We start from the raw sequence: 24,616 nt of genomic DNA on the forward strand, positions 1-24,616 counted from the left end.
CGCTCCTCCAACTCTGAGCACATCTTCTCCTTGGGGAAGGAAGGATGCACCCACTGGCTTTTTTTATATCAGTCTTTCTCCCTTCTATGGATCAGGATTAAAAAAAAAATTTAATAGACTACTTTTTAGTTATATTGGAGTTAAACTCAAAGATAATTTTGTCGGCAGGGGGCGTTATTTAACTAAGGAAGTTAAATACAGTTTTAAGCATCAGGAATAAAAGGAGGCCCTTCCAGACTTTTCTTTTTCCCTCTGGTCTTTGTCATTTTCTTGAAAACAACATTCTATATAAATTAACCACCCACCTAATGGAAAACACAGCATCTGAAAAAAAAAAAAAAGATTCTCTTTTGTTCCGGTAAACTTATTGCCCTCTCTTATGTTTTTCAATTAGAATGTTCTTTTTCATCGTGTGAACAAGGAGGCTTTTAAAATATTTTTCTAAATGGACTGATTCCGTTTTGGGACATAAAGATGTAAGCTTCGAAGCTATCTGATTCCGGGGTTGTGGGGCAGTATTTAAAGACTCCTGTATGCACAGTTGTTCAGAACTAGGGACTGAATTTTAGCAAGTCATTCAAATGCAGAGTCATTTGTCAGAAAATGTTCAAATAAATGGTTTTCCTGATGGTTTTTTCCTTCTCGCGGAATGAGTGTCGTTCATTGCCATTTGCCTTGTCCCGGTTATTTTTATTCTAACATATCTTCCACGTTTTCGCTGTGCCTTCTCCCAGTCGCCTCCCACTTCACATCTGCTAAACTGATTTCCCAAACCACCAGCTTAAGACTTAGGTAGCTTATTACCACTTGTCTCAAAGTCAAGTATTCTTCCCCGTGGACTTGTATGCATTCATTCAACAAACATTTGAGGGCTGACCAGGAGCAAGGCACAGTGCTTACCAGATTTGGGCTTTGTCTGTGGGTTTTACTACCTGAAACATAAGCCCCTAGATGACTGTCAGGCATATATTTTCTCTACGTTCTGTTCCTCTTGGAAGATTCAAGAACCTCACGAGTAGTTAATGACTAGTAAGTGTTGAATGTGTATTGGAAAGTTTAGAATTACTGTGGTATTGATGTGTAGGGTTTAATTCCAAACTTACTGCTCTTTCTTATGTTTTTCAATCAGAATGTTCTTTTTCATCATGTGAACAAAGAGGCCTTTAAAATATTTTTGTAGTTAGGCAATGAAAAATGCCAGAAAACCCCGACCTTCCATTTTTCCAGCAAGAAGCCCTGATTCAGAGTCATTATTGCCCCAAGGTGGCGCTGATGTAGGCAGGCCAGGGATGGTGGCCGATGGGCAAGGTGAGCAGCTGCCCTGCAGAGCCTCCCGTCCCAGGTTTTAGCCAGCACAGTCTCCCCTGGAATAGGGTTACAGTGTTAAAATTTTGAATAAGGTTTCCTCTCCTCAGAAGAGTTGAAAACCACATTGGTTTAGGCGTGTTGTCTCTAGTCCATGAACATGAGGAATCCAAGTGTACCCCAGACCTGTCAAGCCTGACTTGCATATATCATGATCATTCAGTGTCTTTGCCTCAGTTTCCCAGGTTACAAACTGGCCTGAATCTAATCTAACTCTACACCACGATTTAAATTATATTCTTCATTTTGTGTAGTCAAAGAAGACAGAAAACAGTAGTATGCTTTTCATTTTCTTGAAAATCATCAAGTTAAACCCCCATCTCTTATTTCTGAATTCAACACATCCTGAGTCCTTCTTTATAAGCTCTTTGTTCCAGATTTTAAAGTTATTTTTGTGATAGGTGATGGGGAGGAAGGCAGCACGTCACACTGCCTTGTGTGTACCTATGCAACAATCTTGTGTGTTCTTCACATGTACCCCAAAACCTAAAATGCAATTTTAAAAAATTATTTGTGTGATTTTAATCAGCTCTGCAGTATTTCCACTTTCCTTTCAAAACCTCTGGCCACTGTTAGGAATATACTGTACTGATTATACTGAGAAAATTACTCTCATAATTCTCTTTAGCCTCAAACTGCGTTTATTGAAGCAGATTTTCCCAATGTCCTAGAGTTCCCTTGGCCATGTATAGTAAATTACTAATTACTACACTGCTCTCCTGAAAGAATGAATATAATTTCTAAAATGCCTAAGCTATCAACAGGGATTAGTTTTAAAGTGCCAGAGAACCTGATTTATTGCTTTGCAGATGATTTTTCTGGTGTTTGATTGAGTCTCATTCATGCAAACTAGTTTATTCAGGCTGGAAACCTTAGTTTCCAGATCCCTGACTTACATGGTCATTGGTAAAGCGAAATAGTTTCAGGCTCAGCAGCTGTTTGACATTTCAGCCTACTCTTCCTCAAGCCAGCTGCCACTAATTCATTGATAGCTGCTTTATCTCAAGAGGCTGAGTGGTTGTAGCAGTTAAAAACTCAGCCTTAAGCCAAGAGTTTACCCTGGATCCAAGTCCTGGGCCTGCCATTTGCTAACTGTGTGACCTTAGGTAAGATACCTAGATTTTCTGTACCTGGACTTCCCCATATGCAAAATGGAATCATGATAGTAACTATGCTGCAGGATTGCTATTGATGATTAAATGAGATAATAAAGTGGTTAAAATGTGGCTGAGTGTGGTGGCTCACATCTGTAATCCCAGCATTTCGGGAGGCCAAGGTAGGTGGATTGCTTGAGCCCAGGAGTTGGAGACCAGCCTGGACAACATAGAGAGAGCCCCATCTCTAAAAAAAGAAGTCTTAAAAATTAGTCGGGCATAATGGCATGTGCCTGTAGTCCTAGCTACTCAGGAGGCTGAGGTGGGGGGAATCGCTTGAGCCCAGGAGGCTGAGACTGCTACTGAGGCGTGATCTCGCCACTGCACTCCAGTCCTGGGGGACAGAGTGAGACCCTGTCTCAAAAAAAATTACCTAACATGGGACAACTTCTCAGTAAGTCTTACTTATAATTACTTTAGGAAGGCTTTTTGTTGTTGTCTTTTTTTTTTTTTTTTCCTGATTCAGGGAAAATGCTGATTTTCCTAATTATTTATGAACATGTTGAGTAGAGTCAATATAATCTTGGTAAAATAGACTCATCTCACAATAGCATCTCTCTTGGAGGATTTTGACATCCTCAGTGGACAGTGTTTTGCTCCTAAGCATGTGCTGGCTGCCACGCTCCATCCCTTGACAGTTTCTGTCTTGCTCCCTGCCAGCACTACCGACTTTTTGCAGGTGGTTTCCGGACTGCTGTGTTTCCAGGCCCAGCCTCTCCTAAGGGTCAGTAGGGCATCCCCAAGCCCCGCCTTGCAGATGGACGCCCTCCTTAAACCTCCCCTGGTTTCTTTGGTTAATGTTTCTTCCATGTGCAAACCCACCCAGAAGTGTGTTTGCTGCTCCGTCGCCACAGAGCCTTGTTTGTTGAGTTGCTCAGTAATTCTTGTTGAACGAACAAGAGCTATGGGCTCCTTTTCAGAGAATGAACTGTAAATGTCTTGCATTTTCTGAGCGCTCCACCTTTGAGAGCAGGGCTTTTTCTTTGTTCGAATCCCCTGTCTCTGCATCCCTGCTTCAGGAACCGGAAAACAAAAACTAAAGTAGATGCTGCTGCTTTGATAACTTCGGTAAGTACCTCGGGGTCGCTTGGGTGCCATGGATTCGCTCTACTGGCGCAGGAGGCTCTGTGCGGCGTTGCGTTATAACCACGGGCCGGTGGCGTCCCTCCTCCGGGCCTGCGGGCTCCACCCAGAAGCCCGCGCCAGGGTCAACGCCGACCCGGGAGCGCCATCTTGTGGGCGCCTCAATTGCCGCCTCCGAGCAGGCGCTCGGGTAAATCTTACTCCACCGTTTCAGGACTTGGGGAAATGGAGCCAAAAATTACATGCTAGACAATTACAACATGGCTGTCAGCCAGACATTAGCAGATCTCTGGATCGAAATAGGGCAAATGTCTTTTTGCTGCTTTAGATTTCTTTTATTGAGCAGCAGCTTCTATATTTTCAACAGGGACTTTTGAATGACCAATTCTGTATTTTACACGGCTTTTTTTTGGGGGTGGGGGGTAGAGCCTTGCTACTGAGTAGCAAAGCCTTGCTACTCAAAATGTGGACCCTGGACTAGCAGTATCAGCATCACCTGGGAGCTTGTTGGAAACACAGAATCCTTATCCCGGTTCCAGATCCCCTGAATCAGAATCTGATTTTAGCCAGAGCCCCTAGTGAGTCCAGTGCATGTGACAGTTTGAAAAGGACAAGTATAAAGGACTGTGAAGGAGTCAGAAGGACTAGTGTTCTTGTCCCAGCCCCTCTGTCTCCCCATGCTTCTGAGCCCACGCGATCTCTTCTCTTCAGCCTCTGTGGCCCATATGTGATGGGAGACCATGGGATTATGGTTTCTGTCTTGTCTGATGCTAGGTCAGCTGAGGAAGAATTAAAATTATATACAAGGCTGGGTACCGTGGCTTGCGCCTGTAATCCCAACACTTTGGGAAGCCAAAGAGGGCAGGTCACTTGAAGTCAGGAGTTCGAGACCAGCCTGGCCAACATGGTGAAACCCCTTCTCTACAAAAAATACAAAAATTAGCTGGGCGTGATGGTGTGTGCCTGTAGTCACAGCTATTCAAGAGGCTGAGGTATGAGAATCTATTCAACCTGGGAGGCAGAGGCTGCAGTGAGCCCAGATCATGCCACATTCTAGCCTGGGCAACAGAGTGAGACTCTGTCTCAAAACCAAGCAACAGCAAAAAATTATATACAACAGGTCACTTTGTACATTGTAAAAACCTGTGCAAATGTAAGCGAAAATTATGGATGGCAAAAATTCTTCCATTTCATACTCCACTATCAGAGAGTCTGCTTTGCATTATATCAGAGTCTGACTTATACCATCAGCAGCCAAGCAACTATTCCAACTGCGACTATTTATCATGCTTCAAATAGTGACTCACCAGATTTCATGAAGTCTTTCAAAGGTCCCTCTCAGGCCAGTCTTCCCAGAATTCAAAATAATACGATTATATTAGGTTTTCCTTAACAAGACCTTTCACACACTTGCTGTCCTGGGGCCTCAGAAGCATCCGCTGTTGAGCCCAGCATGAAGCACAGTAGGTACTCACTAACGCCAGTTGATTAAACCACTAATTGGCCCTCAGCACGGTCCAAACAGTAACCTGATATCCTTCACACTAATTGTGCATTCATGATAATCAGATTATTTGCATCATTAGAGACCTGACATAGCTACATGAGGACTCGGTTGTCTCACTAATATATATGAAATATTCATTAAGGAAATAAAGTCCTGATGGCTAAGAAATTCTCTGGTAATGCACACAGATTGACGAAGGTGAGAGCATTAACTGTTTACAAACATCATTCCCTTTACCTTGAAATGAGGGAGGGAGTGGAACAAAAAAAAATACCGGCAAACTATTACTCTCTTCTCTTTATATATATTTTCAAAGAAAAATTAATAGTGAGAAGGTATTTGGCAATAAATAGGTGAAATATTAGGAAAACGTATCATCTGAAGCCTTACTATTTATGAGATATTAACATCTATGTTGCTGCTGGTCCCCAGTGGCTCTTGTTTCTGAAGAATTGGGACTATGTCAAACAGTGAAAAGTAAAATATTGGGAATAATTTGTTACATCATCTGCCACCAAACGGAGGTACAAAAATACTCAATTCAAATTAGATTAGACTTGCATTGTCTACAGTTTGTGAAATTATGATCTTAATTTTTTTTTTTTACCAAATACAGTAAAATCTTGCTGTTTTCATTTTATCTGATTTCTTGCAATTAACAGCATTCTCTCCAATCATTTAAAAGGATTCGGAATGTCAGTGCTTCAAAATTACTTTCCCTAAAGTTAAAATGTGATTATAAGTCACTTTCTATGAGGGAAAATAAATACTCATGTCTGTACATATAAAGATGTGGTCTATCAGAGTAAGATCCTCAAAAGCAGGACTTTGCCGTGTTCAGTTCATCTCTGAATACCTAACAATTCCTCTGTGCTGCCTGTATGTGTTTTATAAGGATACATTCAATTAAAGAACGCCAGAGACATTTTTGTTCTTTTTGTTCTTTTTTTCCCAACATTCACCTTGAAAATTTTCAAATTGAGAAAAAAATTGCCAGAATAAAAGAAAGTACACTGATACACATCTAGAATCCCTCAGTAATCATTCATGTGTTTAACACATGAATTCTCTCTCTCCCCACTCCCTCTAAGAACAAAAACTTGTTCTTTTAAAAAAAACTTTTTACGTTTTTATTTTAGTTCGGTGGGCACATGTGCAGGTTTGTTATGAGGGTATACTATGTGGTGCCAAGATTTGGATCCCATCACCCAGATAGTGAACATAATACACAATAGGAAGCTTTTCAGCCCTCGCCACCATACCGCTCCCTCCTTTTGGAGTCCCGTGTCTACCTTTGCCATCTTTATGTTCATGTGGTCCCAAGATTTAGCTCCCATTTGCAAGTGAAAACGTGATATTTGGTTTTCTGTTTATGCATTAGTTTGCTTAGGATAATGGCCTCTAGCTTCATCCATGTTGCTGTGAGGAACATGATTTCATTTTTCATGGCTGCATAGTATTCTGTGGTGTGTGTGTAACACATTTTCTTTATCTGATCCACTGCTGATGGCCACCTAGGTTGATTCCATGTCCTTGCTGTTATGAACAGTGCTGCAGTGAACTTGCAAGTACGTGTGTCTTTTTGGTAGAACAATTTATTTTCCTTTGGGTATATACCCAGGGATGGCTGAGTTGAATGGTGGTTCCATTTTTAGTTCTTTGAGAAATCTCCAAACTGCTTTCCACAGGGACTGAACTAATTTGCATTCCCACCAATAGTCTATAAATGAAAAACCTGCTCTTGCATAGCCAGCAGTAAAACGATCAAATTCAGGAAAATTTAACATTGGCAGAATGCTCTCTACTAGTGAGTAGTCCTGATTCTGTTTTTGCCAGTTGTCATAGTAATGCCCTTTTAAAGCATTCCTCTCTTGACTCCAGGTTCACAGGTTGCATTTAGCTGTTGTCCCTTTGGTGTCCTTAGAGCTGGAAGAGTTCCTCAGTTTGTCTCTGTTGTTTATGACATTGACATTTCTGAAGAGTACAGGCCAGTGCTTCTTCAAAATCAGATCAATATTATGCATTTTTGGCAGAAATACTAAGGATGTATTACATTACAGAGCATTACATTAGTAGATATACGATGTTAGTTTCTTCCATCATGGGGGATGGTAACTTTGATCATTTGGGGTAAGGTGATTATCTGCCAGATTCTTCCTTTGTAATTAACAAACAATCTCTGAGGCGTACTCTGACACTGTTAATTCTGTTCTCTAATACACTTCATTCAATCATTTTAGCATTCATTCATGATCCTTGCCTGAATCAGTGATAACTGCCTTGGTTGAAAATGGTGATTTTTGGCCAGATGCAGTGGCTCATGCCTGTAATCCCAGCACTTTGGGAGGCTGAGATCAGAGGGTCAGTTGACCCCAGGAGCTCGAGACCAGCCTAGGCAACATGGCAGAAACCTGTCTCTACAAAAAATTTAAAAATTAGCTGGCCGTGACAGCACACACTTGTAGTCCCAGCTACTCAGGTGGCTGAATGAGAGTGATGCCTTGAGCCCAGGAATTTGAGGCTACAGTGAGTTATGATCACACCACTGCACTCCAGCCTGGGTGACACAGAGAGACCCTGTGATTAAAAAAAAAAAAGAAGAAGAATAGTTTCATTTTCTACCTTTTTAAAATCTGTCTGTCTTTGTGAGCAGCAATATCAATAAGGCTGTACAGGTTCTTCTTATTAAACTGGTTATTGCTCATTACCCTCATTATTCATTTTGATGCTCATATTGTCCCAGCTTTCCCCAGGGGTGCCTCTTCAGTCTCACTCCTGTGTTCATTTGACATAGCCCCATTAGTCTGGATCGTTCTTTAGCCCTTAGCATATCTATATCAATTCAGATATAGATATTTATAGCCTTAGCATGTCTTCATTCAACATACTGCTCAAATGACAGATTTTATTCTTGCAGCAAATATTTTTCGAGATACTGGTGTGTCACAGTACTGATCTTACTCATGAGCCAGTGAAAAGCCAGGCAATTAGCTGGGCGCAGTGGCTCATACCTGTAATCCCAGCACTTTGGGAGGCCAAAGCTGTGGATCACGGGGTCAGCAGTTCAAGACCAGCCTGGCCAAGATGGTGAAACTCCATCTTTACTAAAAATACAAAAATTAGCTGGGTGCAGTGGCAAGCACCTGTAATGCCAGCTACTTGGGAGGCTGAGGCAGGAGAATCACTTGAACTCCGGGTGTGGAGGTTGCGGTGAGCTGAGATCACACCACTGTATTCCAGCCTGGGCGACAGAGCAAGACTCCATCTCAAAAAAAAAAAAGAAAAAAAAAAAAAAATCCAGGCAATTAAGTTGACCCTTGCAGTGTAATGCAGGGAGTTACAACAGCCATGAGTTGCATGTGCCATGGATGCACAACGAAAATCTCCCAATCCCACTGGGTGAACTGAGAAAGACTCCAGAGAGAGTGCATATCATCTCCTAGGCCCAAAAAATGAATAGAAATAAGTGTGTGGAGGTGGCATCATGTTCCAGGCTGTGGGAAGCACGTGCCTCTTGAGGAACTGAAGGTATTTGTTAAGTCTAGGACAGCGTGGATGTGCTGGGGGCATGGATTGTTGCAGGCCGCAGGGACGCAGCAGTGCAAGAGGAGAGGCTGAAGGGGTGGGCCAGGGCCTTGTAGCTCTATTAAGGACCCTTCCCAATGGCTGTCCCTAGAGGCAGTTGTTCTCAACACTGACTGTACATTTGCGCCCCTGGTGAGCCCCCGGGGGAGCTTGTCAGAAATACCAATAACATACCCCCCTTCCAAACCAAGTAAATCAGGATCTGGCTGGGCATGGTGGCTCACGCCTGTAATCCCCGCACTTTGGGAGGCTGAGGCAGGCAGATGACCTGAGGTCGGGAGAATGAGACCAGCCTGACCAACATGAACAAATCCCATTTCTATTAAAAATACAAAATTAGCTGGGCTTGGTGGTGCATGCCTATAATCCCAGCTACTTGAGAGGCTGAGGCAGGAGAATCGCTTGAACCTAGGAGGCAGAGATTGCGATGAGCCAAGACTGCACCATTGCACTCCAGCCTAGGCAACAAGAGCAAAACTCCATCTCAAAAAAAAAAAAAAAAAAATCGAGATCCTAGGTGTGGCAGGGAACTCTAGGGTCTATATATTTATTTTCCCTATCTAGCTTCTAGAGAATTTGTCATGGAGAATGGTGTCGTGTGTCATAGAGCTAAACCTTTCAAAACTAAAATTTAAAAAGACTTATTTTATCTTATAGGATTTTGAACTCAACAATGAACTAAAGATGAATGTCCTAAATTTGCTAGAAGAAGTTTTGCGAGACCCAGACCTTCTTCCCCAAGAAAGGAAAGCCACCGCGAATATCCTCAGGTGAAGGCAATTGAAGATGCCGACTGTATCTTGGTTGATTTCGTGACATTGGTTGATTTGTGCTATGTTCATAGAAAATAAGAGCCTATCAAACCAGAATGATAAATCTTAGAATCCAGGGGACAGTTGGGACTATGTTTTTAGCAGTAAAGTGTTATCTATCATCTTCTCTTTCCTGGGGGCAATTTGGTTCTGCTGTCTCAGGAAGACTTGGGACTGGGTGGTATAGCTCATGCGGAGTGCAATTGCTGTTATATATGGAGGCAGACAGCAGTTTACTATAGAACCAACAGTTAAAGAAAGGAAGCCTGGAGAAGCCTCTCCTGTGAGTCCAGCAGGCATCAAAGAGAGACAGCTTTTCCTCATGTGGGTTGTAATTGTTTATTGCAAGCTCATGTTTGTGAGCAGGGTAGTAGTGTCTGTGGGAGTCTCTTGCACGTAAATTGTGGATGTGCCATCACAGAGTAGTTATGAATCTTCTTTGGCTTCTTTCACTGGTCCTTGATCAACTTTTCTGCAAGTTGTCCATTTAGGATTTCCACATCATGTAGGTGGTATAATTATGGGGGATTGTATAAGGTATGACCGCACACTTCTATGTGATAAAATCTTCCCCTTTGGGATCCTGCTAGAGATTTATTTGTGTCCATAGTTGTTGTACCCAGCATCCAAGTGGGTAACAAGCTTTCTTATAGCTTCTTGAACTGGTGAGTGGATGTTTTCTAGTTCACTGTATGTGGAAAGGGGCAGCCACTGCTGGCTCTGTGCAGACATTGCAGTTACAGCTTCCCAGCTCACGCATAACCGTGTCCTTTGTCCCTGCTTGAGGATGGGAAGCCCAGCATCTCTCTGCCAGGGTCTGGCACTTCTTTACCACTCTGACTTCTAGCTCCCTCTTCATTTACAACCTCTAGCAACGACCTTCCTTTCCTAGACCTTGGCTACATTGTCTGCTTGTTAACATTATCCAGAAGGCTTGTGTCATCCACAGGCAGTCTATTTTTAGCTCAGTCCATGTTTTTTTTTTTTTGTTGTTGTTGTTGTTGTTTTTAGGGACATAACATTTTATTGTCATCCAGCACCTGTGACAGTTTCATGTCTCTCTAAAGGAGACAGGGAATTGGAGCATTGTGGGTTGTTTTAAAGGAAAAGAGGAGTAGCTAGGCATATCCAGGTGCTACTAAAACAACCAAGCTCACTCCTGACATGCTCCTCCTCACAGTCTGCTTTATTGTCCCCTTTAAAAGTCTGGAACAGCATGTAGCAAAACAAATAAATTACTTTGCATTTCAAAAAGTCCTTTTCCCTGATGCAGCAACACCAGATATTGCTTTGTGTTGTGTTAGCAACCCGCCTGTAAGTCCTTCTTAGCCCCCATTAGCTGAAGATCCCATAGCCAGACCTTGCGTTGGTGTAGGGGCTTTTATGTAGAGAATTGTATCTCCATATATCTGTACCCCCAAAAGATATATTGTAGTCCCATACCTCCCATACCTCAAAATGTGACCTCATTTGGAAATGAGGCCATTGCCAATGTCATCAGTTAAGACAAGGTAACTGGAGTAGGATGGACCCCAATCCACTTTGATTGGCGTCCCTTATAAGAAGTCAACCATGTGGCTCATGTCTGTAATCCCAGCACCTTGGGGGGCTGAGGCAGACGGATCACCTAAGGACAGGAGTTCGAGACCAGCCTGGTCAACATGGTGAAATCCAGCCAGGTGTGGTGGTGAGTGCTTGTAGTCCCAGCTACTTGGGAGACTGAGGCATGAGAATCACCTGAACTCAAGAGGCGGAGGTTGCAGTGAGCCAAGATGGCACCACTGCACTCCAGCCTGGGTGACAGAGCGAGACTGTTCAAAAAAAAAGAAGTCAACCATGGAAGACAGACACAGAGACAATGGCATCTGAAGGTGGAAGCAGAGACTGAGTGATGTAGCTGCAAGCCAAAGAATGCCAAAGATCAGCGGCAAACCACCAGCAGCTAAACAGGCAAGGGAGGGCTCCCCTCCAGGTTTGGAGGCAGCACAGCCCTGCTGACAGCTCCATGTCAGTTCTCTCTCTGGAAGCAGGAGACAGCACATTTCTGTTGTTTTAAGCCACTCAGTATGTGGGATTTTGTTAGGGCAGCCCTAGGAAGCAATTTGGGGCTGTCTTCACATTTTCCAGTCTATGAAAACATCTAAATAAGCCCAGGGATTCCATTCCCGTGCCTGTTTTCAGATTTTAAAATTGTAAGTACATATTGAGGTGAAGTCTGGTTTCAGTGAATGAGTGACTCTGTCGGTGAGTGATTACTGTTTCTGTTGCCTTCGTGTAACTAGTTTATACGCTCTTTGCATTTAAAACACTAATATTTAAAAACTGCATTCTGAAAGTGTGTGCCCCTAGGGACATTTGACTAAATAGCTTTCAGGGAAGTGAGGGTGTTCGGGCTGGGAAAAACTGTCAGGATCAGCCAGTATGAGGGCATCTTGTTGCCAGTCCCCTCAAGATGCCCATGCCCGACTTGACCCATCAATTCTGAGAGTTTTCTGTCTGCATCAAGAGGTGACCTCAGAAGTCAGTTAATTGGAGTTGGTGCTTAAGGTGAATCCTGGCTGGGCGTGGTGTCCCACGCCTGTAATCCTAGCACTTTGGGAGGCTGAGGCAGGTGGATTACCTGAGGTCGGGAGTTCGAGACCAGCCTGACCAACGTGGTGAAACCCTGTCTCTAATAAAAATACAAAATTATCTGGGCATGGTGGCACATGCTTGTAATCCCAGCTACTCAGGAGGCTGAGGCAGGAGAATTGCTTGAACCTGGGAGGCGGAGGTTGCAGTGAGCCAAGATCGCGCCATTGCACATTCCAGCCTGGGTGACAAGTGCAAAACTCTGTCTCAAAAAAAAAAAAAAGATGAATCCTGTTTGCCATCCCAGGTCTTGATTATTCATCAGGTTTCAGATGTGCCAACTCTTTTTACTGAATAATGACCTGAAAGTTAGAAGGGTAAGACTGATAGGGAATAGACATTTTAGTCGGCGGTACAGCTTGAAACCGCAACACTGAGCAGAGTCTGATTTTCTTTTTTCTTTCTTTTTTTTTTTTTTTTTTGAGACAGAGTTTCGCTCTTGTTACCCAGGCTGGAGTGCAATGGCACGATCTTGGCTCACCGCAACCTCCGCCTCCTGGGTTCAGGCAATTCTCCTGCCTCAGCCTCCTGAGTAGCTGGGATTATAGGCACACACCACCATGCCCAGCTAATTTTTTGTATTTTTAGTAGAGACGGGGTTTCACCGTGTTGACCAGGATGGTCTCGATCTCTTGACCTCGTGATCCACCTGCCTTGGCCTCCCAAAGTGCTGGGATTACAGGCGTGAGCCACCGCGCCTGGCTAAGGGTCTGATTTTAGCTTTGGCAGGATGTCACAGGGCTACGTCTTGGCTCAGCCATTGACAGATGTCAAGTTTTCAACCAGTCCGAACCTGTTTCCTCATTTATAAAGTGGGACTCGTAATAGCTACTTCATTAGGTTGTTGTGAAGAGTACATGACGTCATATGTGTAAGGAGTTAACACGATGCCTGGAAAGTCATTAGCACTCATAGTAAAGTGAGTATTATTACTGTTAGAAGCACCAACAGTAGTTCCTGGAAAAAGCAGCTTCTGCCATGAAGGCCATATGGCCCAAGCAAAACCAGGCTGGATCTGAGTCACACTCCACTTTCTCTAGGCTTCATCACCTTTTCCACACAAAGAGAGCATGGACCAATCCCAGGACAGACACTGGTTGCTCTTGGCTCTGTTTTGGACTCCCCATATTAAAAGAGGAATTTTCCATTCATACAACTTAGATAATCCCATTTCCTTTTATTTGGTGTTTCATTATAAATGCACAATTATTAAACTGTTGATACTGCTGTTAGATGTGGTAGTGGTGGTGCTGGGAAACCAGGGATCCTGGAATGTTCATCAAAGCCCAAGGGTAGCCAGAAGACTAGAAGCAAATATTTCCTCTATAGGATCTGAACCAGAAGTGCAGAGGCCTCCACATCTGAAGAGAAAGAATTCTGAACATGCCCTCTAGAAAATACAGGCTATGACTGTGAGAGAAACATATCATATATGGTAGTTAAGTGCAGCCCGACATTCGGAGATATATGCATTCCTGACATATAAGACGTATGAACATAAAACATGTTTTTATGCATATGTTGCCTTAATGCAACAAAGCAAATGCTCTTTTTAGTGATGCATCCCTGACTCACAGTCTCATAGGGGTCACTTAATGATACTGAATACACTTAATGGCCATATATAGTTTGTTGCCCTGTTTGTAAATAAAAACCTCTACTCAAAACTTTTATTTCTAAAATACCATCTCTCTTCCTCCAAAGTTGTCTAACTAGCTGTCTTTAAAATCTTTTCAGTGTACAGATTTTTTTAGACACCTAACATGCCACAAAATAAAAAGAAACAGTGATTAACTTCTTGGATGTTCAGCTGTGATGGGCTCAGGTCATAGAAAAGTCATCCCCAAACCCCACGTAGCATCAACGAGAAGGCATAAAATGTTAGGTAACTTAATGGAACCAGAGGCCGTCTTGGAAAATGAGGGTAAGATCATTGAGAAGAGGAACATTTAATGGGAACTAACTAACTTTTTGACCTTTGCTTTCCAAGGGAAATATATTACCCAGCTTCATAAAAAAGATCTTTCCCACTGGCACACATAATTATGGAGCCACAGATCTCTCCCCAGGAACCTAGATTATGGTGGAAAAAATGACACAAACTTCCAGAAAAGTCACTGTTATCCCCTATGTGTCACCCTTCCATATGATTTAATAGTCTTTGGAGAAATAGTTAGCTTTAACTTATTTTTTCCTCATCTTAATCTGCCATTTAAGATAAGATGACTATTTCTTTTCTTTGCCTAGAGATGGAGTCCCACTCTGTCACCCAGGCTGGAGTGCAGTGGCGCAATCTCGGCTCACGGCAACCTCTGACTCCGGGGTTCAAGCAATTCTCTTGCCTCAGTCTCCTGAGCAGCTGGGGTTACAGGTGCCTGCCTCCTACACCTGGCTTTTTTTTATTTATTTTATTTTTTTTTATTTTTAGTAGAGATAGAGTTTCGCCATGTTGGCCAGGCTGGTCTCGAACTCCTGACCTCACGTGATCTGCTCACCTTGGCCTCCCAAAGTGCTGGGAATATAGGTGTGAGCCACCGCGCCCGGCAAGACGACTATTTCTTTCTGTTCACAAATAATATGGCTAAGTGCTGATAAGAGGGCTACTAGTATAATCTAGAAGGCTCCGGCTCCCCCTTCAGACAGCAGAGGGAAGGAAGCTGTGTTTCTTGACTGTGTGCTGTGTGTGGGACCCTTGAAGAGGTGCCTCCCCTGAGCCTGCTTAAGAGAAGCACAGAGTAAGGAAGGGCACAACTGGCCCAGAACCCTGGGCAACTTAGTCACGTCTTTGAGCTTTTGTTTCTTCCTCTGTAAAATGGAGATCACAATGCCTCCATTATGCACTATTTTGTATAACAGTCCCTTGGAAGGGATTTGTTAGGATACAGGAGATAGTGCATATCCAATGCTTAGCATGTGCCTGGTATAGATGTACAGTAAGCCATCTCTGTTGATACTGTAGTTTTGAGGGTTTGGTTGCTGTTTTAATCAACTCAGAACACAACAGAACATCACATCATCATTCGTTCTTTTAAAACAAGCTTCCTGCAGCAGTCAGACTACTTGGTTTGGGACTGTTCAGATATTTTAATACTTTTAATATGTGCTTGTGCCTTCCTTTTGGAAAACGTAAAATGCTTGTCTTCAATGGCAAATTATGTAATTGGAGCCCTACTGCACTCTAATTTTCCTGGACTCTGAACTTCCGTTAAATATAAAATACCTTCTACTCTAAAACCAGTATCTAAGGTATTAACTTGTGTTTAGTCATTTATTAATTCATTCGTCAATTTTTAAAAAAAAGATATTTATTGAGAGCTGAGTAACATGTCTGAGACTCAGGGCCACAAGTGTCTGAGGGAAGTCCATCTGCAGTGCAAGGGGGAGAAGCTAAGCCCCTGTGTTTCTGGTCAACATGAGCTTGAGATGGGGGTGGCCCTGCATCTCCTGACTCTGTGACAGCAGGGAAGACCTGCAGTAGGGGAGAGAGGTTTGGGGGGGTGGGCACTCGGGCCTAGGGGTACAACTGGCTGATAGCATTAGAGGCTGCTCCATTTTACATCATAGACAGTAACTCAGAGCACACCCAGCGTGCTCACCCTCAGGTTCACTTTGATGGTGGTTGTTTCATTTACAGCCACGTATGTAACAGGTTGGCTCTTGGTTCTAAGTCAGCTGTCCTGATGATTCTCTTATACCTTGAGCATGTTTTCTGTTTGGGGATTGCTCATCTCCAGCTCAGCAGCCTGTTGTGCTGCATGGCATTTAGACCCAAATCTTCAGACCTCCCATCCGGGGAAAACCAAACTGCATTTTGTAGTTTCCCTCTTAGGTTGTCTATTTTTTTTTTCATGGAGGATAATTTGATGTCTTTTTCAGGGCCCTTTCACAAGATGATCAAGATGACATCCACCTAAAATTAGAGGATATAATTCAAATGGTAAGTCTGACCACATTTTTGTCTAGCACAACTGTGTGCAAACTACCTCTCCAAGGCGAGCAATATGCTTGTAACCAATCAGGAATGTTGTAGTATTAGACCCTCTGTCCTCTCTCTGAAGCTCTGTGAGATGAACCACATTTGGTGTGGGGTCTAGCAGTTGGTCTAAGATACTCATGTTGGCTTTGATATTTTTTAGCTTTCTGCCATTTTTTTACAGTTAGAATTTAATGGTGAACTTCGTGCTTCCACACAGGCAGCTGTCTGCCTCGTTGACCTGCAGTGAGATGGCAGGCCCCTCGTTCCTGGTGTTTCATCTCCCTCCCTCATCTCTTGCAGACTGACTGCATGAAGGCCGAATGCTTTCAGTCCTTGTCGGCCATGGAGCTGGCTGAACAGATCACCCTCCTGGACCACATCATTTTCAGAAGCATTCCCTACGAGTGAGTGCCACCCCCATAGCAGCAGGGCTTGGCTGCACTCTCTGGCTTAGAAATTGACATTATTCCTAAGGCAGAGTGTGGGTGTGTGTGCGTGTGTGTGTGTGTGTGGGTGCATGCACACGCGCGCGCACACACGCACACACACAGATGTAAATCTTAAGATAATTTGGTACCGCTTGAATGTCTTCTGATTTCAGTTTATGTTTGAAATATTGATTTGGGGGACTCTCAAGATGGCTACTCTGTAGGCACTTGGGTTCCTGTAATTCAAGGATAGGACAGTACAAAGAAATTCACATTCTGTACCACAGAATATGATACAGAATGTGTACAGACTGTGTACAGACTGGGAATTTCTGTGGTACAGAATGTGAATTTCTGTGGTACAGACTGTGAATTTCTTTGTACTGTCCTATCCTTGAATTACAGAAACCTCAGTACACAGTAGTGGTTCTCAAGCTTCAATGTACCTAAAATCATTTGGGAAGCTTGTTAAAAATGTACATTCCTGGTCAGCCCCCCACCCAGAATTTCTGATTCTAATAGATTTGGTTGAGGCAAGGAAACTGTTTTCAAGGAGAACCCCAGATAATTCTGGGTGGTCTAAGCCTGTGCTTTAGGAATCACTGATCTAGAGAGAAGGCTCTAAATTCTGCTACAATTTTTCACCTGCTTCCCTACATTAACAAGTATTGCTAAGCTGTGACCATGGGCTCGTCACAAAGCCTTTTGATTTCCTTGTGTGTAGAGTCGGGGGGGGGCTCTTTATGTACCTCTGAGTGTCATATTCGGTAGCAGCACAAACAAGGCTTTTGTTTGGACAAATGGCAACTGTTAGCACATGTTGTCTATGAGCTAATAACTAAGCTGGAGGTAAAGGGTGAGTTGGGCAGGGACATGAATGAGCCATGTTGCATACAGAGTAGAGGACGTCCATGATGATGGAGGTTTGGACGTGGGCAGGGTGGGTGGGTTAGGGGTCAGAGCTGCAGCTGTGTCAGAGAGGCACCAGGGACGGGGCCAGAGAATGCCCCTGCAGACTCTTCTTTTGTGAATTTTATTTTCTTTCCCTCCCTGTCTTCCAGCACTCATGGAGATAGCCATGAAAAGAAAAAGAAAAAAAGAAAGAAAAAGAAATGTGGACCATTGGCTATTTGAACACTTGAGTTAGAAGCCACAGTCTCTTCTCACCCACTTCCATCCACTGCCCCCCTCACCTCCTCACCCAGCCTGTAGGGCAGTGAGGATGGGGAGCCATGGCCTCCATGAAAGAGGAAAAATAGCAAAGCCAGACTTTTGTAGTTGCCCTTGGTGTGGTCTCTTTCTGGGCACCCCCCCACCTCTTGTCCCTGTCCCCCCAGTTCCTGTGTGAATATCTACCAATCGTTTCCATCCAATGGAACTGGCACGCCTCTGTTTCTAGCACTCTGCAGGATGGGAGCGGGACCAGCAACAGCAAGGCACAAAGAACCCTGCCCAGGGACTCAGTCATCGTCTCACCTTAGAAGGTGTCAGAGTAATTTTGAGTTATTTTAATGCCTATACAAAATAATTCCTGTATGCTCCGTCTCGCTTGTCCCTTGTTTCTTGCTGTGTCTGGTGCCCTGCTCAGGAATGAAGTGAATGATCAGGGATGCTGCCCTGAAGACAGCCCATCTAACCGGGTGGAGCTCCTGCCTTGCTGAACTGCCTGGTCAGGTGAACGTGCGGCACAAGCCTAACAAGGAGCGCTTTTCAGCCCTTAAAATGTGTGCTCTCCTGAGAACAAAGCACAATCCCTGCATCCTCCAGGAGAGTGGCAGGCAGGGCAGAACAGAGGGAGAAAATTCTGCTTCTGACTCATATTTTTGGTAGTGATGAAATTTTTGGACCCTCTGCTAAGGCTTAATATTTTTAAAAGCTCATCCTGGGAAAATATTCTTGATTTCTAAGTAGCGCTTAACCTCTTTATTTCCCTTGTATTGGTTCTTGTTTTCCAACTCCAGAGAAGCCTTTATAGGATCCTAATAAAGATGCAGTTCCAAACATTTATAAGAAAGCTGGAAACGGAAAAATCTTCCTTTTTGGCATTGAGAAGTAAACGGCTAGAGTCGAGGTCAAATTCACTTGTGAGGTTCGCAGCAGCAGGTGTCAGGAAACATTCTAGACAGTGTCACATGGAATGTTTCACATATTCATGACAATTACCCAGGATCATAGCCACCATTTTTTTAAAAAACTTAATTTGGTTTTGTGTGTTGTTTTGAACTTTCAGGGAGTTTCTTGGGCAGGGGTGGATGAAGCTGGACAAAAACGAAAGAACGCCTTACATCATGAAAACCAGCCAACACTTTAATGACGTGAGTGACCATCAAAGTAGAGCCTTGGGTGGGTCACAGGAAGATGGATATTGGAGTCTTAAGATGCACCTAAAATAAAGCAACTCTGCCACCCACTTTTTAAACAGAATTGTTGGGATATTGAAGACAAGCTTAAATCTCCTCTAACAGCTCACAGTAATGTAATCATGTCCAGTTAACCTCCTGACATATGAGAGGTTCACCTTTGATGGTGCCCAAGTCTGGTAGGTGCTCAGTAATGTACAGGTTGCTGTTTCTGTTTTTGTCAGGATCATCACTACTTCGTGGTCATAAATTGACTAACAGAATGAGCAGCACCTGTGTCACTGGCCCCTGGTGGTGTTGGTGACAGTCAGGCTGGGTTGGTGCAAGTCCTTATCATTACTGAATGTTTGGCCTGACTTACATTCCCGGGTTAAGGGGTCTCTTGGAGCATAATCACATTGTTGCTGTGGTTCTGTGCCATGGTGGCCAGCTGTCGGTCCATCTTCCAGCTCTGCTTTTCCCCAACAGTGAGATTGGGAGATGCTTTTCTACCTCCCAGCTCTTAATTCGTGCTGTTCTCATAGTCTTAGTCCCGTGGTAGAACAAGCAATAGGTGTGTGAGTGTCTTTTGGCCTATCCAGGCAAAGGGAAGTCCCCCTTTCCAGTTTCACCAAACTATAGTAAATAAATAATGATGCTTTCTTTAAAACAGCAACAACACACTACCAGGAACCCCATAGGTAAATTAATAAGTCATCTAGAAACAAAATGCAAAAACGACAGTTTAGATTCCCAAGACAGTGTTTTGTGCAGGCTTTCCCCAGAGCACGTGGATGCTGAGCAAATGCTATCACACAATGAGCTTCAGTGCCACTGCTGCCTAAAGGACAAGGAGCATGACCCATCTAGTCCTTCCCTGAGAAACAGATTCCCTGCGGTGGGAAACAAACCTGTTACCTGTGGTAAATCAACACACCGGATATAATGGACACTCCAAAGATAGGTTCGATCCCAGGCTCCAGGCCCACATGTTTCCTCCGCTGGGATGACCGATGTGTTGCATTGTAGACAATTACAGATGGAACCTGTCATTTGCACCCCAGACTTGCCCAGCCTGCTTCTTCATTGTCCTCTCTGTTCTCAGTCTTGGGTAGTGGCCTCACTACACACTCACTTACCCAAGCACAGGCTCTAGAAGTCATCTTCTTCCTTATTCCTTACGAACCTCGCCCTCACCACTGCCCAACAGATTTGCAAACCCTAGATCTACATGCATCTCAGGCCCTTCCCCACCCTGCCTTCCCCACTGCCACCACTTTGATGTGGCCTTTTATCTTTTCTCCCCAGGAGCTCCTAATTCATCTCTCCCCTGCAACCTCACTGCCCTCCAATCCATCTGTTAGCTCCAGGGTCAGGTTCCAGCCCATGCTGAGGTCTGAGGGGAGTGGGTGGATACCTGAAAGAACACAGAACACGTGGGTTTGGGGGGGTGCATAGGTAGGTGAAAGATGGTTTTATTCAGCAGCAGCTCTCTCATCAACAGCTCTCCTAATGCTGTGCGCTCTGTCTCTGCTGCTTGAGCCATGGCCACCATGCACAGCTGCATGGCCGGCTCTCCCTTGCCTTCAGGGCCAGCAGCTTAACTCTTTCTCTCTCTGGGCATGAGCTCCTGTACAGTGTCAGCAGGGCAATTATACCTTTTAAAGGCAATAGTGGCTTAGAGCCAAGTGACGGCCTTCCATGTTACGGTTACATGGTTGTGATAACAACTGGAGTTACACACCTGTGCTCTAAATTCAGAGTCACTCCAGCCTGGATGTCCACCTTGGCCTATCCTTGACCAAACACAGCCATGTACCTTACACCGTCCTTCATGCAGTGGCACAGGAATGACTTATCTGAAAAGTCAATCTAATTATCTCCTTCCCTTTGACAAAAATGTGTCAGTGGCTTCCCCTTACCTTCAGGATATGGTCCCAGCTGCTCAATCTGGCATGCAAGAGCCCTGCCCATCTGTCACCCTTGTGTCTCCCAGTCCTTGTGCCCCTCAGATGGCTGCCACATCCTCCATTACATCATCCCTCCCGCCTCTGTCCCCTTGCTCTTATACTCGGATCCTTTAAGACTCAATGCAAGGCTGGATACTGTAGCTCACACCTGTAATCCCAGCACTTTGAGAGGCCGAGGTGGGAGGATTGCTTTAGCCCAGTAGTTCAAGACCAGCCTGGGCAACACAGTGAGACCCTGTCTCTACAAATACAAAAAATTAGCCAGGCATGGTAATGCATACCTGTGGTCCCAGCTACTTGGGAGGCTGAGGTGGGAAGATCACTTGAGTCCTGGAGGTTGAGGCTGCAGTGAGCTGTGATCATGCCACTGTACTCCACCTGGGTGAAAAAACAAAAACCTTCAAAAAAAAAAAAAAAAAAAAAAACAACTCAATGCAGGTATCACCTCTTCCTAGAAGCCTCCTCTGTACTAGACCAGATGCCCCATGCTGCCTGTATATTCTCAAATCCCACCACGAATAGACTTAATTTTGTGTTTCACTGCATGGCACTTACCTGTTTATGTATCTGTGCCCCTCCCCTTCCCACCTGCCTAGGCTCAGATTACCTTAAGGTCAGGGACACGGATTTGTCTTTCTGTTCCCAGCACCGAAAAGAATCCTGTTCTATTGCATTTCCTCAATAGTTATTGGCAAGAACTTCTTCATCAAAATTACTGATTCACAAAAGCACTTCTTACTGGAACAAACTGGATTCCAGATGATTCCTCTCCCCACGCTAAGGATGCACAGGCACTTGGCGAATAGCACCGCAGCAGGTGCTTTAGTGAATGTCCACAGTGGCAGTGTTGAGGCACTGTGAGACCTTAAGTAGCTTCAGAATCATCAAAGAATGGGTGAATCCCTCAGATATAGTGTATGGATATAAGATTACATGCCCCATATTCCCTTTGTTAACACAGTAATCCTATTTCACTTTTTTTCCTTTCCCTTTTGCAAGAGCTGAGCTTCTTAAACTGGCTTTAAGTAATAAAATTACAGTACTTAGCCTCGAAACTGTAGGTCCTTTTAACTGCTGGTAAAAGAGTAAGATTAGATGAAGGAAACGTTCTCCTTTTCCCTGCAGCCAAGTGTTTCTGGTTTGAGAGTTAATCAGTTCAGAATTTGATCTAACTGGGGCCAAGTGTTTTTTTTTCTCTTTCTCTGTGATAACTATGGCTTCCCAGAGTGAGTAATCACACACATTGAGGGCCAAGGAGTATGGGGAAAGGCCCCAGGGAGTGACAGCCATGATCTGCCGACTTTGCCTTTCCGCAGGCATTGGGTTTTTCTGTCCCATTTCCTTAGTAATTATTAGAAATGACACCATCAAAATTGCTGATGAACAAAACCACCTCTTCCCCCAACAAGCAGGAATCCAGATAATACCTGTCTTCACTCAGAGGACGAACAGATGCTCATTAGTTTGCTATTATTACAGACTTTAGTCTCTTTAGAAAGTTGGTATCTAAATGTAGACTATGATCTTCCCCTACTCAACACCCTGCCTTCCTGACATGTCTGCAAGTAATTTACATGTTTTGCCTGAATGCACTGGTTTGGCTCTTAGATTGCCTTTTTGGGCTCTTTGATTGTCTCAGATGAGTAACCTGGTGGCCTCCCAGATAATGCACTATGCTGATGTCAGCTCCCGTGCCAACGCCATTGAGAAATGGGTGGCAGTGGCCGACATCTGCCGATGCCTGCACAACTACAACGGTGTGCTGGAGATCACCTCGGCCTTAAACAGAAGTGCCATCTACAGGCTGAAGAAAACCTGGGCCAAGGTCTCTAAGCAGGTGAGCCTCAGCGTGTGACACATCCTGCTGCTAAGAGGGTGAGAGGCTGGGAGATGGGAGCCAATTAAATATTACTAATTAGGAAATCATTAACTGAAATGAGCCGCTCAGTTGCCAAAGAAAGGTGCAACATGGGTAATTACAGTGCTCTTACTACTTAATTGATTTCATTCATGTGCATTTCTAAAACAGTCATTAAAGCATTTTGGGGGACAACCACAAACAATGTGGTTGTCAGTCAAGAGTTGTTTCCTGAACTATTTCAGAGGGTACATTGACTCTGAGTAAGCATGCTTATATCCAACTGGGTTCATTCTCTCCCAAAGTGAGGGTACAAACTCCTTGGGGCCAAAAGCCAGAGACAAAAGGCCTCAATGTTCACCTTTTTCTTTCTCATTCATGTAGTAGATGTAAAGTTTTAGCATAATGACTTAGATGTATAGAAACGTAATTTTTGTTTTCTTTCATTAGTCTCAGCTTGCCCATGTCTGTCATTTTCACTCAGATAATTTCAAGATTCAAACTGAATCGTGATTCTTCTTCTGCCCTTTCTCCTGGCCTTCTCCCTGGGTGTTGGGTGCCCAGGGCATCTCTGGGCTTCTGGGCGCCTGTCAGCTCCTCTGGCCTCCTGTGGTCATCCTTTGCTGATTATTCATTCGGTGCAGGCTGCTGTGAATTGCCTGTACCTGGTGTCACCTGGCCTGCCCGTCCCTCCCAGGAACAAGGCATAGTGATTGCACCCCGGGAGAGTGGCTGACCTCGCCACCCCTTCAGCCATCATTGGCTAGGTCTGGGATGTGTCTTACCTCTGTGACAGCCATTCTGCCTTGTGGCGGTCCCTAATAGACATGTGAACTCTTCGTCATTAGATGACTACCTTGGCCCTCTCAAAGGGCCTCGGAGGAAGTTTTGAGGCTCCTCCATGTCCCATTGGTGCCAGAGGGTAGGAGAGTCTACATCAGGCCCTCTCTGCCTGACCCTCCCCTGCCTTGCTGTGGACACAGAGTTGGTGAGGGGAATCTACAGAGTGCCACCTCCAGGGTCCCAGATCAGAAGACCTATGTTCTGCTGACATGGCCTAAAAACTGTTTTATCACCCCCCTCGAAGGATTCAAGCCCCTCTCAGAGACATGCATTATTTTCTTACTCTTTTCTGTCTTCCTTTTGCCCTCCAAGCCTTTCCCTTTAGTGTAGGAGAACAAGTTAATTTCTCCATGTAGCAGGAAACCAAGCCTAAGTCATATCTGTCACCTTGCCTTCCCCCACATATTTCTTAGTAAAAATGCAGTGCTCTGAGAATCCCAAATTCAGCCCCTTGAACTCAGGAGTCCTCTTTTCTGTCAACAGTGGACCTGGTAAATAACAGCCACAGTTTTTACAAATACTGGTTTAAAAGAAAAAAAAAAACTTTTGTTTTGAGATAATTATAGCTTCACATGCAGTTGTAGGAAATGCGCAGAGATTCCCTGCACTCTACAGCCAGTTTCCCCAGCAGCAGCATCTTGCATTACTGCAGACAGCATCACAACTAGGAAATGAACATTGCTACAATCCACCAGTCTTATTCAGATTTCACCAGCTATCACCAAGGGATTCCTAAATCTTTCCTAAGAAAGTTTCCAGGCCTGCTTTGTAGTGAACTTAAGTGATATTCTTGTTCTGGATAGGATGTGGGTTTAGGGATAACTGAACTGATCATGAAATAGAGATGATGAGACTAATATTGAAATGATTGTTTCAAAATGTGAATATACCGTCTGTGGAAGTTCTAAATAAGATATTAGCATTTCAGTCACGTTATAGGTCACTCACAGTGCCCTTAGCATGGGCTAATGGACTGTCCTCTAGAGAGGCTGTCTCCAGAGCTAAGCGTCTTACTCCAGTCATGGTACGTAGAGCCTGTGTGCAGATATGCCGACACGTTTGGTG

At 44.1% G+C, this 24,616-nt stretch overlaps 1 protein-coding gene across 3 annotated transcripts in view; it reads left to right on the forward strand.

Moving 5' to 3' along the window:
* Positions 1-24,616, forward strand: part of RASGRF2 (Ras protein specific guanine nucleotide releasing factor 2) — a 255,275-nt gene that overhangs the window by 228,955 nt on the left and 1,704 nt on the right. For all 3 annotated transcript variants that reach the window (XM_037731121.1, XM_017507586.2, XM_037731126.1), the window contains 5 exons: positions 9,352-9,464; positions 16,014-16,074; positions 16,414-16,517; positions 18,772-18,856; positions 22,490-22,687. In XM_037731121.1, the coding sequence (XP_037587049.1) occupies positions 9,352-9,464; positions 16,014-16,074; positions 16,414-16,517; positions 18,772-18,856; positions 22,490-22,687 (561 nt within the window). The remainder of the gene's footprint in view (positions 1-9,351; positions 9,465-16,013; positions 16,075-16,413; positions 16,518-18,771; positions 18,857-22,489; positions 22,688-24,616) is intronic.

This window comes from Cebus imitator, unplaced genomic scaffold (assembly GCF_001604975.1).
Source record: "Cebus imitator isolate Cc_AM_T3 unplaced genomic scaffold, Cebus_imitator-1.0 Scaffold16, whole genome shotgun sequence".
NCBI lineage: Eukaryota > Metazoa > Chordata > Mammalia > Primates > Cebidae > Cebus > Cebus imitator.